General features: G+C 36.9%; 1 protein-coding gene across 7 annotated transcripts in view; it reads left to right on the top strand.

The window, feature by feature from the left end:
- The window catches only part of LOC119828575 (AMP deaminase 2), a 38413-nt gene that overhangs the window by 16469 nt on the left and 4194 nt on the right, over positions 1-17750 (top strand). For 3 of the 7 annotated variants that reach the window (XM_038350771.1, XM_038350777.1, XM_038350772.1), the window contains 13 exons: positions 4015-4156; positions 8455-8617; positions 9369-9555; positions 10304-10517; positions 11145-11270; positions 11662-11755; positions 12445-12549; positions 12950-13081; positions 14056-14219; positions 15078-15201; positions 15871-16037; positions 16466-16586; positions 17345-17518. In XM_038350771.1, coding sequence (XP_038206699.1) covers positions 4015-4156; positions 8455-8617; positions 9369-9555; positions 10304-10517; positions 11145-11270; positions 11662-11755; positions 12445-12549; positions 12950-13081; positions 14056-14219; positions 15078-15201; positions 15871-16037; positions 16466-16586; positions 17345-17518 — 1913 coding nt within the window. Of the gene's footprint in view, positions 1-1833; positions 2045-4014; positions 4157-5120; positions 5404-8454; positions 8618-9368; positions 9556-10303; positions 10518-11144; positions 11271-11661; positions 11756-12444; positions 12550-12949; positions 13082-14055; positions 14220-15077; positions 15202-15870; positions 16038-16465; positions 16587-17344; positions 17519-17750 lie in introns of those variants that run through there. The other 4 variants (XM_038350775.1, XM_038350776.1, XM_038350773.1 and 1 more) reach the window with 3 other exon arrangements.

The following is a 17750-nucleotide window of genomic DNA, read 5'->3' as shown; positions in this document are numbered from 1 at the left end:
ACCTTTTTCGTGTAGTAATTTGATTAAAAGTTTATTTATAAACTGTATTAATGGCTTTATCTTACTGATATACTTTATTGAGATTATCTCATAAACATTTCTGAATAAATATTTGTCCAGAAATTTTATGAAAAAATCTATAACTACTTTGAAACAGTTTATTCTCTATCTACTAGAATAATTATGACTCACAAATAGGGACCTAGCAAATTCACATCATCCCATCCCACACTAAGATATAGCCCATTCTAACAACAACTAACAAATTTATTTCGTTTTTCTTTTCCATTAAGTAGACATAAAATGTAATGTAACCTTGTTTTAAGGAAGAAGCCACCGACAACCGAAAAACAGTTACCAACTAGAAATTAAAAACTTTTTAACGGATTTTAAACGCGATTTATTCATTATATTATTAATCCGACGTTTCGAACACTTTACACAGCTAAAAATTTAAAAAGTTTTTAATTTCTAAATGTATAATACTCGTGTAAAATCAAACACAAGAAAATACTAAGTTACCAACTAGTTCGGTAGTCAGTGGGTCGTATAAAAGATGTAATTACTTTATTTTATGTCAATAATTTTTATTCATTTTCATATTAGTAGAACTATGATCAATTGATGGTTGATAACAAGTTCTAGGTTTATGCTCGCTTATTAAAGTCTTTTAGCCTTTTGTAAAAGCAAAGAAAAGTCAGGATTATTATTAGTGTTATATAAATTACGTATTTTGTTTACGTATAGGTACGTAAACGTAACGCTTTTAGATTCTCGTTGACCGATTTAGTCAATCTCAAACTTGACCCAGTTTAAGCAGCTAAGAGCTACTTGCTAGTCTTTTAAATTGTTAACTAGGATACAAATGGATATTATATATACTTAATACTATATATACTATTAATATATTATGTATACTTAATTATCCTACTAATATTGTAAATGCGAAAGTTTGTAAGAATGTGTGTGTGTGTTTGTTGCTCTTTCACGCAAAGACTACTGAACCTATTGCAATGAAATTTGGTACGTAGACAGCTGGACAACTGGTATAACATATAGGCAACTTTTTATCCCGATTTTCCTACGGGATATGGACTTACGCGGGGCGCAGCTAGTTATTTTATTTATTCATTAATTTAATACAAATGCAATTGAAATATCTTACTAATATTTTAAACGCGAAAGTTTGAAAGTGTAGCTGTTTGTTACTCTTCTATGCGAAAACAGCTTATCGTATTTGTGTGAAATTTGGTGCGGATATAGATTATAGTCTGAAATAGCACATAGGCTATTTTTACCCCGGAAACCACGCCGCGGCTTGCATGTAGTATATGATAAAATTCTTTGATATTATCAAACGTCATGCTAAGCACACTTTATAAACGAAAATATGTTTAAAAGCTTCGATAGGCTAATTTTATAAATGAGATCGTTGATCACAATTAAATTACTAAGTTGCTTAAAGAGTTATCTGACGAAAAATCAGAATGATCGCCCGTGTATTAGCATGGTTTTTAATCGTTAAAAAAAAATGTTTAGAGGTATTTTTGAGATGTCTTTTGTATATAAGTAAGGTATATTAAATCTTATATGTATGGATTACTGTTACAAGTATTATATTCATTGTGTTATGGAGTATGGACCCTGTTATGTGCACTTCTTCATTAAGAGAACCAATCTTATATAATTTTATACTTATACAATATGTATGGAAATAGATAAAGGTTATTTTGAATATAAAAAAATAAAAAGACTCTGAATAAATGTATTCTGCTGTGACGATTGCTTATACTAATACGTTGCTATTAAATTATTGTCTTTGACGTAATATAGAAGAAAAAAAAAACTCATCGCATTCGACAAATAGGTACAAAATTCCAGAGTGTTTGAGCGAACATGTAAACAGCATTATTTGCTGCGCAAATTTTGTAATGCACTCGTAAAGTGAAGTGAGAAAGCTTGAAGATGTACAGTTTCGACAAAGATCTATGGCACGTGCGCACGCGCTCGCGCTCGGGGACACGTGAACAGCCGGCGGAGAACCGTAAATATGATCAACTATTATCTATGGCGTTTATGCTGTCTGTGTGTCTGTCTGTTAGGCTTTCACGCCTAAACCACTGAAGCGACTTTATGAAATTTGGCACGAAGATAGATGTGAACGGTGTGAAAGGTGGTTAGTCAGTTCTATCTTCATACGCAAAGAGTAGAAAAGCCGATTATTGTGGCGGGCTCACGGGTCGAAAGGCTAGGTGTTGCTACGATATTCCAAAAAGACGCGGGTTCGATTCCCACCTCGTGATGGAATTTTGCAAAATTTCTCATTTATAAAGCGTTTCAATGCTATAAAACTAAAATTTAACAAAGACAATATTATGTTTGAATAATTTATATTCTATACTTATTTGACTATATACTGTAGTGTAATTATTTAAGTGTAATATGTCGGTAGCATTTCCTGTTACTATATAATAAAAACAGTTTTATCAAGACATATGCGTCAATTAATTGCATGTATTTTTAAACATGTTCACTTTACATAGATATATTTAAATGTAAAGAAGTAGTTATATTTTAATATTTGTACAGATAATGTAATACTAGATATTTAGACTATTTTTTTTTGTTTTGAGGCTTCCAGCAGTAATCAGAAAATTGTTTTCCCTTCACATTGCCATCTTCAAAATTTCTTTTGTGATGAATGTGTTTCCGTTGCGCTTAATTAGAAAAATGTAGGGTACCTTTAACTTTTTATTCCATTAATTGTTTTGATGTATGTTGTTTCCATTCAGATAAAGGAATCATAACAATCGGTTCCAGTAAAATGTTGCGAGGTAACAAACACAAATAGTACATTCGAATTAGCTTCCTCCTTTTTGTGAAGGTCCTTTTTGTTTCGATTGAAAACAGATACGCAATATGCAATCCTACTATCATACTTCCTACTAATCTATCTAATATTACAAATGCGAAAGTTTGTAAGGATGTGTGTGCGTTTGTTGCCCTTTCACGCAAAAACTGCTGAACCGATTACAATGAAATTTGGTACGTAGACAGCTGGACAACTGAAATAACATATAGGCAACTTTTTAGCCCGAGGTTCCTACGGGATACGGACTTACGCGGGTGAAACCGCGAGGCGCAGCTAGTAACTTATAATTCAGGCATTGAAAATTTAACGAAACGACGTAATAGTGTAGGTATTTGACATCGAGTTTTTGAAATGTTTTTAGATTAGATCACGAATGAAAGGTCCCCCTGGTTCGGAGGGAGACGCTGATTTGTTTGACAAAGACAACAGGCCTCTACATTTGAGTAAATATTAATTTAATGAAGTATTCATTCGTCTTTATACATATATTTATTCGTAACTAAACTCTCTTCCCCAAGATTCCTGGTTTATCCCTAGGGGGCATTTAATCGGAGTAAAGTATACATTAACGAAAAAACACTGTAAAAACTATAATAATAACTTTTTAGGGATGGGACGCGAGTCGAGCCGCTTGCTTAGAATAGTTTATCATAACAAGGTTATAGAATGAAATGTCCTCGAAAAAGAGTCGTCACTCGTGCTACAACGTACTTTGTTTTTATTAATATAATTTAATTAAGTAAGCTTTGGATAATCTTTGTGGGCTTAAATGGATCGTGTTGAGCCGTTGAGTGCTAAATTTAATTAATTTTATAAATATTCACTTTTTTGTGGTTAAAATCATAGTTTTATTTATTTATATCTGTTCATATTCAATTGAACAAAAGAAATCGAGTAAACTTATTAGTTTTTAAATGTTATAAATGTAATGTAATGTAAGTGTTCTAATTAATTAGTATAATGTTTGTTTATTTTAATTTTTATGTGATACCGTAGCAACGTTGCTACTGTTTGGCAAAAAGACGCGGGATCGAATCCCGTCTGATCATATTTTTGTATTCTTTAAAAGTTTCTGGTTTATTAAGCATTTGGATGCTATAAAAACTAAAAATTTCATATAAAAATTTGTCAATTATTCGCAGGGAGCGAGAGCCCGACGAGCGCAGTCGGCGCGGAGGTGCCCCGAGAGCTTCCGAATGAACTGTCTGCGCCCTACGAGGTGCCCCAGTTCCCTATCGAACAAATTGAGAAGAAACTGCTCATACAGAGACAACTTAATGTAAAGTAAGTTGCGATTGGATGCTATCTTAATTCAGTATAACCATACTTGGACAAATATAATTAAATTGTTATTCAACAGACATTCTTTTTTTTTTTCTTTATGTCACCGTCGGCAATGGAGCTGGTGGATCGCCTTGGTAAGTCTACCACCGCCCATGATCATTTGGAGAGGCGTAAGATCAGACCATACGCCTCTACAAATGGATTGTCGACTTCGAATAGGAAAGGGTCTTATATTCATCAGAGCATTAAAAATAACGGAATTATTTTGATCGAAGACTTGTAAATAAACTAACTAAATAAGGGTATTATGATGGTGATGGATTTACAGCCAAGGCTTCGCGTGTGTGTCGCCTGTTAACCGAACGGATACTGGTCCATATTAAAATTATCATTCCATATTTAATTTCCAAGTTCGTAAAGAATATATATCGACTAATAATACAAAGAAGAAGAGTTTTTTGTGTGATTGCGGTAATATCGGGATAATTTCAGTATATTCTTAGTCTTTAGTTAGAGTTCAGGAATTAGATAACTGGGGTTCGAGACATGGTTTATTTTTTAAACTACCATGTCTGCTCTACCATAGAAATTTTAAATGACTTAATTGTTAACATGAAAAGTTATTCAAGAAGACATAGAATTTCAGTAGCTTACACACTTTACAATAATAATTAATGCCTTAGAAATAATTATAAGCCGTTTTCCGTATATTCCGTAGGTATATCCATTCGTGGTATTTAAATACGGTTCAATAGTAATAACTAGACCAAAGATACCATATAAAGCCTATAAACTTGAACGGCGGGGTGTCTGAAAATTAATAGGAGGCTACAGCCAACACGCGTCACTGCCCATACGTTAGGTATTACCAAGTAATTGGATCAACCTTGACGCGACAACCCTTACCGTACGCCATTTGTTATTGCATTTCCGAACGCATTGATGTGACCATTGACACGTGCGTGATTAAAAAAAAAAATCGTATTTTTTGTTAGTTCGATTTTCGCGGCAATATTTGAAATTCGAATTTACGTCGGGCGTATGTGTACCTGTTGTGTGAAAAATGCAATATGCTTAAAAATTTAATGCGATGAAATTTCTAAAAAAAGTGTTTCATATTTAAAAAATTAAGTGAGTGTTATCGAAAACAGCGTTTAAGTTCACGACTTTCCAATGTTTCGTTAAATATTTTATACTAAAATGTTTGGAAGTAAAGTGGATTGTCAGAGATGGATCAGACATAATCGGTAAAGTATTAAAAATGTACTTTGTGCATTATCTATTAATACATATTACATATTTATAAAATACAGTTACAATGATATTTGCTCATAACTAAATATATAAATAGTTTTATGGCATGCTTTTTTAGAAATATAATTTAATTAAGTAGGTGTACGCTTTCATGTATGTACATTTTATAAATAGTAAATTATCTTTAGTTGAATATTTTCTACCGACTTCAAAAGAAAAGGAAGTTGGCTTAGTTAATTAATTTTTTCGTGTTTGTCACCTCATAACTTTTTGCTGGATGTGCCGATTTTTGTGATTCTTTATTATTGGAAAGCTGTTACCATTTAAATTTGATCTAGGTCTGACTATATGATGGTGGGTCTGCTTTTTATTACAACTAATTATTATTAAACAAGCATCAGCCGTGTAGTCGACAAATCGTAATTGGTAACAAACAATTAAATCATTCCTCTTAATGTTTTATTAGCCTTATCACTCAGAGGGTAAGGAAATAGATAAAGGAAAGGAATGAGATGTTTCAGCGCGTTTAAAATAATAATAAATTCAATAGAATCGTTTGTTAGCTTCGATTACACAGTTATTATTCAATAAATAGTAGCCTATGTCACTCTCTATCGTAACTTCAGACACAAAATACATATCAGTAATCACTCCGTTGCGACGTGAAAGATAGACAAACAAATACACTTTTGTGGTTAACTTTTAGTGTTTAAGATATTCCCAGGAATAAATATCGTATCTTTATGTAACTAATGAATATAAATACGCAATGATAATAGATGAAGCCGGGGGACGAAACGTAAGCTAAGTTCATAAATATTTGATTTTTATTAACATTTAACTTTACAATTAAATCAGTAAATTCACTTGAAGGATATTTGTAAAATATAGTTGAAAAAAAAAAATGCTTTAATAATAGAATTAACGAAATTGTTTTCCTTGCTTTATGTAAAGGAATAAGAAATTATAGGAATAATAATCTTGGTGATCCTCATCAGGATTATACGATAAACCGATAGTCCTCAAACTTATTTCGTCGAAGCTTTATTAAGCAATTTCTCTTATAGTTATAGTGGACTCTATCCACTCCACATCCACATCCCTTGATTAGATAAGAATTGAGATGGAAGTAATACCCTCATAGGAGGCCTGTGTCCCAGCAGTGGGAGCGTGTATGGGCTGATGATGATGATGAATCGGTTACATATAAACATACACGTAAATCTAATAAAAGCATGTTTAAATTACGGAAGACGACGATTGGTTAAAGAAAATGCGGAATATCAAGTATATGGTGATTAAATTGAACATGAAAAAATGGCAATTAAAACTCGATTAGTCAATATCAACTTACATGAAGTACTTATTTCACATTTATTTGAATAGATAAAGATTAATGGGCGCTCAGTTTGCAATGGAAGCGAGGGCGGGGTTATTTTTGATACGGTTGTCGTGTCGCAGGCGAATTGTATAATTATGCTGTGTGTACGAACGCTGGGCATTTTGTAATATGCCGAGACATAATCCCTACGAATTTCATGCCTAAACCGCAGTACTGATTTTGATGAAATTTGGTCTGAAGATAGAACTGAACTTGGGAAAAGAGATAACATACTTTTTAGAAGGTTCGGTGTTAGGTTTAGACTTTTATAGTCTACTAGCTGCGCCCCGCGGTTTCACCCGCGTAAGTCCGTATCCCGTAGGAATATCGGGATAAAAAATAGATGTTGGCCGATTCTCAGTCCTACCCAATATGCTTACCAAATTTCAGAGGAATCGGTCAAGCCGTTTCGGAGGAGTATGGCAACGAAAACTGTGACACGAGAATTTTATATATAGTCTATAAAGTGCTGACCAAGTGATGCGATGCATATGCCGAGAATTCGGACTCGGATTTTTTTAGATTGGTTAAGAAAGCCCGCGAAGCTGGCCTACGTCGGCTTGGCCAACTCCTTGTGAACGTTTGGAAAAAGTAAATTATGACCATATTACAAATTGCGGAGCGTTTGTAATGATGAACTGCATAATAATTATACAATGTACCTACAACAGACTCACTACCTAACATCTTTTGTTCTATTTAATTTTTAGTCTTACAGCTTTGAAATGTTTTATAAATGAGAAAATAACTCATCTTTTGTTTTTTAAATAGAGTGTGCTAAATTTAAAGAGGTGGATTTCAAGTTGGCATCCATATGAAGGGAAAGGATGATTTCATAAATTGATTTCCAAAACTTTTAATTCCTTTGTCAAATTTAACTTCTGCAATAGAATAAGGAAAACTTTGTCAAAAACAAAGTTATTACGAAATACCGCCTCATAAATATGTAGTAATAGATATGTAAATTCCGAATTTATTATTAAAAAATATTTCATGAACGTATGTATATTGTACTAGCTGTTCCCGGTACAAATATGATAGTTTCATTTGTTTTTAAAATTCAATTTTGAAAACAAAAGAAAACGAATTTTACCGACATTATGCAATTATACCTACTTGTAAAAATTTTCGTATATTAATAAACCACTGACTATCAACATAGTGAATAAAATTTTAATTAATACTTTCAACAGTTTATTAAACGTGATATCTTAATACACGGGCTCTTGTAGTTGTCAAGAGGGACATAATTGACAGCAACAGTTGCTCCTTTGGCAGTAGGTCCATGCACGTGGTAGCATTAAAGAGATTGTCAACCGTAATTGAGATGTTAATCTATTTATTTAGCGTGGTTTTAGAGACCGCGTGCTGACCGTCGGTGCCGGCAGCTGAAACTCTTATATCAAATTCTAGCTCAAACATTTATCCCTTCTAGTATTTACACTTTAACTAAAAGACTTACACCGCTTCGAAAAGCAGCACAAAAGCTGATCCTTGATAATTGTACAACATTTTAATTAAATCTGTCCGATTCAAGTGGAATGATCGAGTCTAAAGGAGTCTAAAGTGTGTTAATAATGAGTATAGTATTATGTAATCCTTCATTATGATATTAAAATAAATTATATTAGTACGGTCAATGAAATTCAAATAATTGTCACAGGGCAGCAGAATGCGGGCAGTCAGCTCGCTCGTTCGCGGGCAGCGAGGCGGGGGGCGCCGCCGCCGTGTTCGAGGAGGCGGCGAGGCTGCGGGACGATGATGATTTAGACGTTATCTTACCGCACTTCCAGCGGGTCGCCATCAGCGGGGAGGATACCTCTGGGGTGAGACTGAGATGGGACGTACACACATGCGCACATGGGGCCTTCACACTCGCTCACAAGGGGCTTGCATACGATCGTAGCTTACACATAAGCGCGCGTACGCATTCAGACGCACACGCACGCGCCCTCATAAATTTACACGTCTATGTACACACACACATCCACATACATATACACAAAAATAGATGTTGGCCGTTTCTCAGACATATCCAATATGCGCACAAAATTTCATAAGAATCGATCCAGCCATTTTCGGAGAAGTTCGGTAACTTACATCTTGACACGGGAATTTTATATATAAGATATATATAAAATTCTATCTATATATACAAAATATCTTTGAGCGAAAAGGGATTCAAACCCGCGCCATTTCTCTGATCGTGGTAAAAAATCTCACAACATACACATTCCAACGAGAAAGTACATCACTCGTTTCGTTTTGTGGACAATATAGACGGCTGTTTGTATGTCGGATACAGTTTGAATAGGAAGATTAAATTGCGCTGCGGAAACTTTATTGTGGCATCCATTAAAAATTGCAGAACGGAGTATTCGAGTCATATTTATTCTTTGATTCTTACTAGTGAAGAATGTTATCTAAATTGTGTTTAAGTGTGGTGAAATCGGGGATTTTGTGTTCTTTCCTATTGGAGAAGAATATCCCTAGAATTTCACGAAGGGCTTTTGTTTCTTCTAGTAATTATTTTCTATAATCTTAAGCTATTCAATTAATTTTAATAACATCACCCAGGTCCCACTAGAGGACCTCCAGCAAGCGTCCTCATACTTGGTGCAAGCGCTGGAGATCCGCAAGCGCTACATGGAGATGTCCAGCCAGAGCTTCTCCAGCATCACGGCGCGGTTCCTGCGCTCCATCGATCCGGACGGTGCGGCTAACCACACGCCCAGTGTCAAGGTGCCGCAGCGGCATATAGCTGGTGAGTATACGTGAGGGCTTGGGAAATATGTTAGGCTATAATCTCGCAAGGTATACAATATTGTAGAATACCTAAGACGATCTAGAGTTACCACTTTGTTTTGATTTTTGATGTTTGTTATTTTTTTTTCTTTTAAGTAAAATTAGATGACACGTTTCTAAAAACGATTAAATTACGACGTGATATGGGATAGAAATACTTAAATTAATGTTATTTATTAAATTTAATATATAATATTGCAGATATACTAAATGTTTGCGGTTCTAATTAGGTCTTGTAGCTTTATATCCTGTTTTGCGTATTGTTTCCTTATGACATGTCTAGACACAATCATATTAACAGGATTACATTTAAACGATAAGGCCTAACTTAATATTTATAAAAATACATGAGTTTTTGAGAAATTTTCCTAATTTATTTTTAACCCATAAAATTTTCCAATGAATACAAAACCAAGGCTTGATCTATTCAACAATTATAAAACCACTCTTCGTGCAAACCATACACTAAACACACTTTTCAATACGAATACACCTTCCACTTTTAATTACACTTACACCTCCAACCACCAGACCACATAGTACACCCACAATTACACCTATATTACAATATATGTACACTTTTAAATACACATACACGTTTAATTACACTTACACCTCCAACCACCAGACCACATAGTACACCCACCACTACACACACCATACAATATATGTACACTTTTATATACACTTCCGCCCGCCGCCACCAGACCACATAGTGCACCCGCCGTTCAAGCAGGGGCGCGACCCGTGGGAGTGCCCGATGCCGGCGCCCAAGGGCTACCACGTGCGCGCGGCGGAGGGCGTGTACAACCTGTACCGCGACGCCGCGTGCGCCGACCGCGTGCCCTACGAGTACGTCACGCTCGCGCAGTACATACAGGACAAGAACACCATGTGCACCATGATCGCTGATGGGCCGCTGTGAGTGTTGCTTGTCTATGTGTTTATTTATCCATGACGTAATGAATATTAAGTAATTTAACAAGTGTGTATTTTGGTTGAAGGCCCTGGCCTTTCGACCCATAGGCCTCCTCTAGTTCTGTGTTCTATGTTGCTGTATGTAAATTTCCAAGGTTACAATACCTTTGGTTTGTTTTGCGAGATATTTGCGACTAACTAACTTATTTTCGTTGTCATTTTATTAGGCCGTAATGAAGGTTGTTAATACAAAACATGATTTCAATTGGAACGTTTCCACAGAAGAAACCTAAAATGACTGGACTTCCATCCAACCCTCTAACCTTTCCACTTTGCCTCTGTCACACTCGCTAATTTTCCTTTTTCTTGTTATAATTTATTTTATTTCATTCCCCAACATAAATTTTCTGAATAATTACTTAATATGTGCGTGTGTCACTAAATATATGCGCGTGTCACTAAATATATGCGTGTGTCATTAAATATATGCGTGTGTCACTAAATATATGCGTGTGTCACTAAATATATGCGTGTGTCACTAAATATATGCGTGTGTCACTAAATATTGGCGCGTGTCACTAAACATGCGCGTAAGTGACTAAACATGTAAACAAGCGGCTGTATGTGCAGGAAGTCGTTCTGCTACCGGCGCCTGAGCTACCTGTCGTCCAAGTTCCAGCTGCACGTGCTGCTCAACGAGTTGAGGGAGCTCGCCTCGCAGAAGGCGGTGCCACATCGGGACTTTTACAATATACGGTGGGCGATTCTACTTTGCGGGCCATGTACACTCCGACCATTCTATAACATACATTATACATATATGATACTCGTTCGTATTTAAATAAATTACATCACATATAATATTTTTAATCTGAAACAGCTATTCAAGTATATCTATATAAAACTAGCTCTGTGTTATAACTACATAGTATAAAACAAAGTCGCTTTCTCTGTCTCTATGTCCCTGTGTATGCTTAAATCTTTAAAACTACGCAACGGATTTTGATGGGGTTTTTTAATAGGATTATATGTTTACATCTATTCAACTACTCCGAATTGAAGCCGCGGGAAAAAGCTAGCTGTATATAAAATATCTTTAAAGTTATTTTACAGTGAAGGTATAAATTAATTTTTTATCTGTGTGCAGAAAAGTGGACACACACATACACGCGGCGTCGTGTATGAACCAGAAGCACTTGCTGCGTTTCATCAAGAAGACTCTGAAGAACCATGCGGATGAAGTAAGGATCTTTGTGCTTTGACTGGAAATTTCTAATTTCCTGAGCAATTGAGTCTACTTTTATTTAGACAATTTGATGAAGCATTTAATATTTTTGTAGGGGGGGTTAACCCCTTTTTATCTTAACCCCTTTGTGTTTTATTTCTTACTAGCACACCCGGCCACGCGTTGCTGTGGCTGAGTAATAATTAAAAATATTAAGATTATAAATTGGTGGGATAACTGATCGAAATAAAAACTGTCCTATATCTTAAGTTGGACCAAATTACACATAAAAAGCTAAATTTCATCAAAATCGGTTGAGTTGGTGAAGAGTTCATTGGGAACATACATCATGTCGCTGGATTTTTATATATTATCTACTCCTCTTCCTTAAACTGAATTGTATATTCAGCTTAAATAAATGGAGTCTCACGCCCCAACCCTGTTGCTTAGATATTATAAATTGATATATTGTGTTGACTACTTAAATTGTTACTTGAAAAAATATGTACTATTTTGACGTAACTTGTATAATTACTACATGTATCTGTGTTTACAAAAATTTGAATTTGAAAAAAGCAATTACGACCCCTAAACAGGAAATATTTAGACGCGATCAAGGCTCTCCATAATATGACGTGATGTGCAATAGGGGTTGCAAGGGTCACGACCCCTCCGACTGTTATCTAACTCGTATCGTTGTTGCAGGTGGTGACACTACACAAAGGCACCCCAATGACCCTGAAGGCGGTGTTCCAGTCGATGAACCTCAGTACCTATGACCTTACTGTTGACATGCTTGATGTTCACGCGGTGAGTTATATCCTAAAGAATATTATTTTAATTTTTTAATTTTTTATATAAAGGATACAACATAAATGTTTACCATTGAGGTTTAAAGTAATGTGCGTATAATAATTTAGCACTATGAAAATTAGATTAATCTAGGTCTAGACCAGCGTACAAAGAAGTTAAATGGTTGGTTCATTTCGACCCATAAATATGGCTTCATGAAGGAAACCATTCTATAAGGTGGTTGGTAAATCTTCCTAAACTCTATAGTTCTTTGTAACAATTGGTAAATGAAATTCTCTTATATGTATTTTTGGATTGGCGTACTACATTGCTGGTGGTACACCCTCCAATAATGGAGTGAGACAGTCCTGACCAGCAAGTGTTTACGCAAACGTTAACTCAACTTGGCCACGCCCAGGACCGCAACACGTTCCACCGCTTCGACAAGTTCAACGCGAAGTACAACCCGATCGGCGAGAGCAGGCTGCGCGAGGTGTTCCTCAAGACCGACAACTATATGAACGGGAAGTACTTCGCCAGGATCATCAAGGTGGGCACGGGCTGGTTCAGGTGCTGGTGTGTGTTCGGGGAGCCTGCTGTAGCATTCGTGAATCTGTGGAAGCTGAAGCTGAGGAACTAGCTGCTCCTCGCGGTTTCACCCGCGTTAGTCCGTATCCCTTAGGAATATCGGGATAAAAAATTGCCTATATGTTATTCCAGTTGTCCAGCTGTCTACGTACCAAGTTTCATTGCAATCGGTTCAGTAGTGTTTGCGTGAAAGAGCAACAAACGCACACACATCCTTACAAACTTTCGCATTTATGATATTAAGTGGGAAGTAGGATCAGTAGGATGACAATCCATGGAATGCTGTCGCTTAGGAACAACCATAGGACAGTTCTTTGGCGTCATTGTTAGGTACATGTTACATATTGTGTAGAATTAAAATGCAAAATAGATGTTATTTTGAATAGAGCAACCTTAGAGATTCTTGCCGGCTCTTCTCTGTAGGAACTGCCTTCCGAACCGGTAAATGTCATAACTGTGTAATATGACGATTCAAAAGTGCTTCTGTAGGAAGTCTTGTTGAATGTCTAGTTGAATGAATAAATAATGTTCAATCTCAAATTCAAACACAATTTACTTAGTCAATTTGACTTCTTATAGAAGCACCTTTGAATAGTCATAAGACAGTAAGACCACGATAAGACAGAAGAGTTAGTAAGACACTAATTGTTTTTTTCCATTTTTTTCTGTTATATTCACTTTTAACACAACACTAAGCTGCCTTAGACTCGTAAGAACTAGAATAAATTACAATTTGACCACACAACAGGCACCACCTTTATCATAAAAATCGCTTCGCCAAGTATAAACTTATATGATAACAAACACAAAAGAAACAGTCGAAATTGATAACATCCTCACTTATTAAAGTCGGTTAAACATCTATCGAGTAGTGTTCCGATAAACCCAAGCGTCTCTCTCTCACACGCCAAAGACACAAATGGTATATAATTGCAGGAGGTAGCCTCGGATCTAGAGGAGAGCAAGTACCAGAACGCCGAGTTGCGTCTCTCGATCTACGGCAAGAGTCCCAGCGAGTGGGCCAAGCTGGCCAAGTGGGCCATCCAGTACGAGGTCTACTCGAACAACGTGCGCTGGCTCATACAGATACCGCGCTTGTAGTGAGTAGCTGTTTGTTATCTCTGAATCTGTCCTGTGGTCCATGGCCAGAGCTCCAGCGAGTGGGCCAAGCTGGCCAAGTGGGCCATTAGGATGTAACCTTACCAACAGAAAAAATCCAAAGCCTGTGGAAACCTTAACTCACTTCCACGTTCATTGATTCAAGGTGAGCCGTTTAAATATTTTTCATGATCACTAAAATGTCACTAAGACCAGCTATTTTAATAAATATAAATATACTAAGGAAAGTCGTGTTACTAACACTATTTATAACTCAAACGGCTGAACAGATTATGCTGAAATTTGGTACAGATATAGTTTGACACCTTCGAAAGGACGTAGAGCAGTTTCTATGCCGGAACTCGAACAGGAACGGGAGCTTTGTCGGTAACACCCCGAGTTTGTCAAGTCTTCCTCCAGACGAAGCCGGGTTAAAAATATAGTAATAAGTTACTTGAACTATTGAACACGACTATATTGCTAACCCAAGCTGTTTTCTTTATATTTCCTGCTATTTAAGGGTTGCCTGGCAGAGAGAGACCGCCTCCTTGGTACAGTGGTTAACACGTGAGCGTAGAACCGAGGGGTCCTGGGTTCAATTCCCGGTGGGGACGCACAGAAAAATATGCCTCGGTCTGGCAGGACACAGAAGGCTGATCACCTACTTGTCCCTATAGAAAATCGATCAGTGAAACAGATGTACATCATCTGCCCCATACCCCACTAGGGGACACGGGACTTCACTACTGGCAGAGATACCCACCTAGCGATAACGCCGCCTTCTGCTTACTTCTTTTAATGTAAATAAATAAATAAAGAATTTCATTCTATTTCATATTCTCCCAATTCTCCCGACACAGCGACATCTTCAAGTCGAACAAGATAATGAGCAACTTCCAAGAGTTCCTCAGCAACATCTTCCAGCCGCTGTTCGAGGTCACCAACGACCCCAACAGCAATCTCGAATTGCACAAGTTCCTTACCGTGAGTGTCTCAAGACCTTGCTTAATCGTTGTATGCTAGAAAAAGTAGAAAAGGGTATGGAAAACCGAAAAGGGTTTGAGGATGAATTTGTGAAAGAGAATTTCTGTCTTTGCAAGTGTGATAGTGCGTTTGTGAGCGTACGCGTGTCTGAGTATGTGTGTGTGACCTTTTGATGTAAGATATATAATGTGTAACAGTTTGTATTTGTGTGTACAGAATGTATGGTGTGTAATTGATTTATTTACTTGCCAAGTTTTAAGAAAAGTTCAATTAGAAATTTCAATACAGCTCATCATTGTATTGCACAATGAGAACGTCACTTCGAAAATTTGCTTTAAGTAATATATTTAGTACGAATTGTATGGGAGATACAAGGATTTTGGATATTTGCCGTTTATTTATTACAGCTATAATTGTCATTATACTCATTAGGTTCAATACTCTCGATATCAATTAAAAGTTTTTTTTGATACTCTGTGCACATTTCTCGATTATACCATGTATTCTCTGGTATACTGCTGTAAGAAATTAGAATAATATTAAGATTTGTGCTGTTATGTGCGTGTGCGTACATACGTATCTGTGTGTGTGTACGCATATACTAGTGTGTACGCACATGCGTGTGTGTACGCACACGTGCGTGTATAACCGTACCGTGGGTCGGGGCAGCACGTGGTCGGGTTCGACAGCGTGGACGACGAGTCGAAGCCGGAGAACCCGATGCTGGACGCGGAGGTGCGGCCGCCGGCGCGCTGGGACGACGACGAGAACCCGCCCTACGCGTACTACCTCTACTACATGTACGCGAACCTCACCGTGCTCAACCACTTCCGCAAGTCAGTGTTGCTTTACCTATGTTTTGTGTGTATTGTACACTAGCTGTCCGCCCCGCCTCCCTGATATAGTGGTTGAACTGAGGGGTTCTGGGTTCGATTCCCGGTTGGGAATCACAAAATAAGTTTCGGTCTGTCAGGACACAGATGGCTGATCACCTACTTGTACATAGAGAAAATCGATCAGTTAAACAAATGTACATCACCTGCCCCAGGCCCCATAGTTATCGTTCTCGTGTGATTTTCGAGATTTAAAAAATATCTATAAAATTTGTGCTCCGTGTTTAAGTAATTAAACTTCACCAATTGCCTAGGGTAAACAACAGGCCCTACCCTCCATAACAGATTACGTAAAATATATTTTACACCAGCAGCTGATAAGAGTCGGTCAACTTATAATGAAATAAATGAATGTTACAACGATTTTTCAGAGAGCAAGGTCTGAACACGTTCGTGCTGCGGCCTCACTGCGGCGAGGCGGGTCCCGTGCAGCACTTGGTGTGCGGCTTCATGCTCGCTGAGAACATCTCCCATGGACTGCTGCTTCGGAAGGTGAGGACTGGTTATTTATCTTAGGCTAGAACTATTTTAGAGTACGAATAGACCATATTGAAAGTGAAACATGTAGGAAAGTAAAGTAATAACAGGCTAGTAAGGTTTTATTTGTGCAAATGAATATTATACAACTAAAATATAGTAAATACCGTGGGCAAATAGAAGTGAACAACCTTCTTATTCCTATTTAAGGATTATAATCTAATGCTGCTTAGCTTTATGGAGGAGCTGGGATGGTTCCAGCTTTGACTGGCTACCCCCTCCTTTTCTCTTCACGCAAAATAGGCGCTAGTCGCCGAGTTGCGGAAAGTGTGCCCGTTTATTATTATTATCCATCTTATGTTGTAAATATTCATAATGTTGCAAATCCCTAATTAATTCATGAACCAAATATGTTTTTTCAAAACACAACGTGATCCTTACCAATGTTATTTATCTAATAAACGAAATCTTAATATATTTATAAATGACGTGTCACGGTTTTTGTCCGCGATGGACTCCTAAACTTCTCAATCGATTTTAATCAAATCTGTACACCATGTTTAGTTTGATCCAATTTAAACGATAGTATAGTTTTATATAATTTGTCTTACGATAAATGACTACCCGGGAGGAGCCAAGGTGTGCAGCTAGTTAGATATAAATTCAGGTGCTTTATATTTCACAACTGTCGGATAACTGTATATTCTCCATATCCAGTCTACAATATCAGATTTTAACGATTCTACATTCAAACAATCTCCACCCCCGTCCAGGTGCCAGTCCTGCAGTACCTGTACTACCTGGCCCAGATCTACATCGCGATGTCTCCGCTCAGCAACAACTCGCTGTTCCTGAACTACCACCGCAACCCGCTGCCGGAGTTCCTCGCGAGAGGCCTCTGCATCACGCTCAGTACTGATGATCCGCTGCAGTTTCACTTCACTAAGGTGAGTGTCCAATGTTTTTTTTATCATCAAGTACTCTCTCTTTTCTTTTATTAAAACAGTCTAATAGGTATTTAGCTACTGTTTATGAGATTACAGGAATTTAGTTTATATGTCACTAGATTTTGTACAAGGAAATGAATTATTATACAGTCATAAAACTACATGATCATACAAATAAAATGCTCATTTTTCGTGCTCGTACAAAACGTCCTTTATGTATTTATACACTTAA

This window comes from Zerene cesonia, chromosome 8 (assembly GCF_012273895.1).
Source record: "Zerene cesonia ecotype Mississippi chromosome 8, Zerene_cesonia_1.1, whole genome shotgun sequence".
NCBI lineage: Eukaryota > Metazoa > Arthropoda > Insecta > Lepidoptera > Pieridae > Zerene > Zerene cesonia.
The sequence above is the reverse complement of the archived record's forward strand: the minus strand, read 5'-3'. Positions and strand labels throughout refer to the sequence as shown.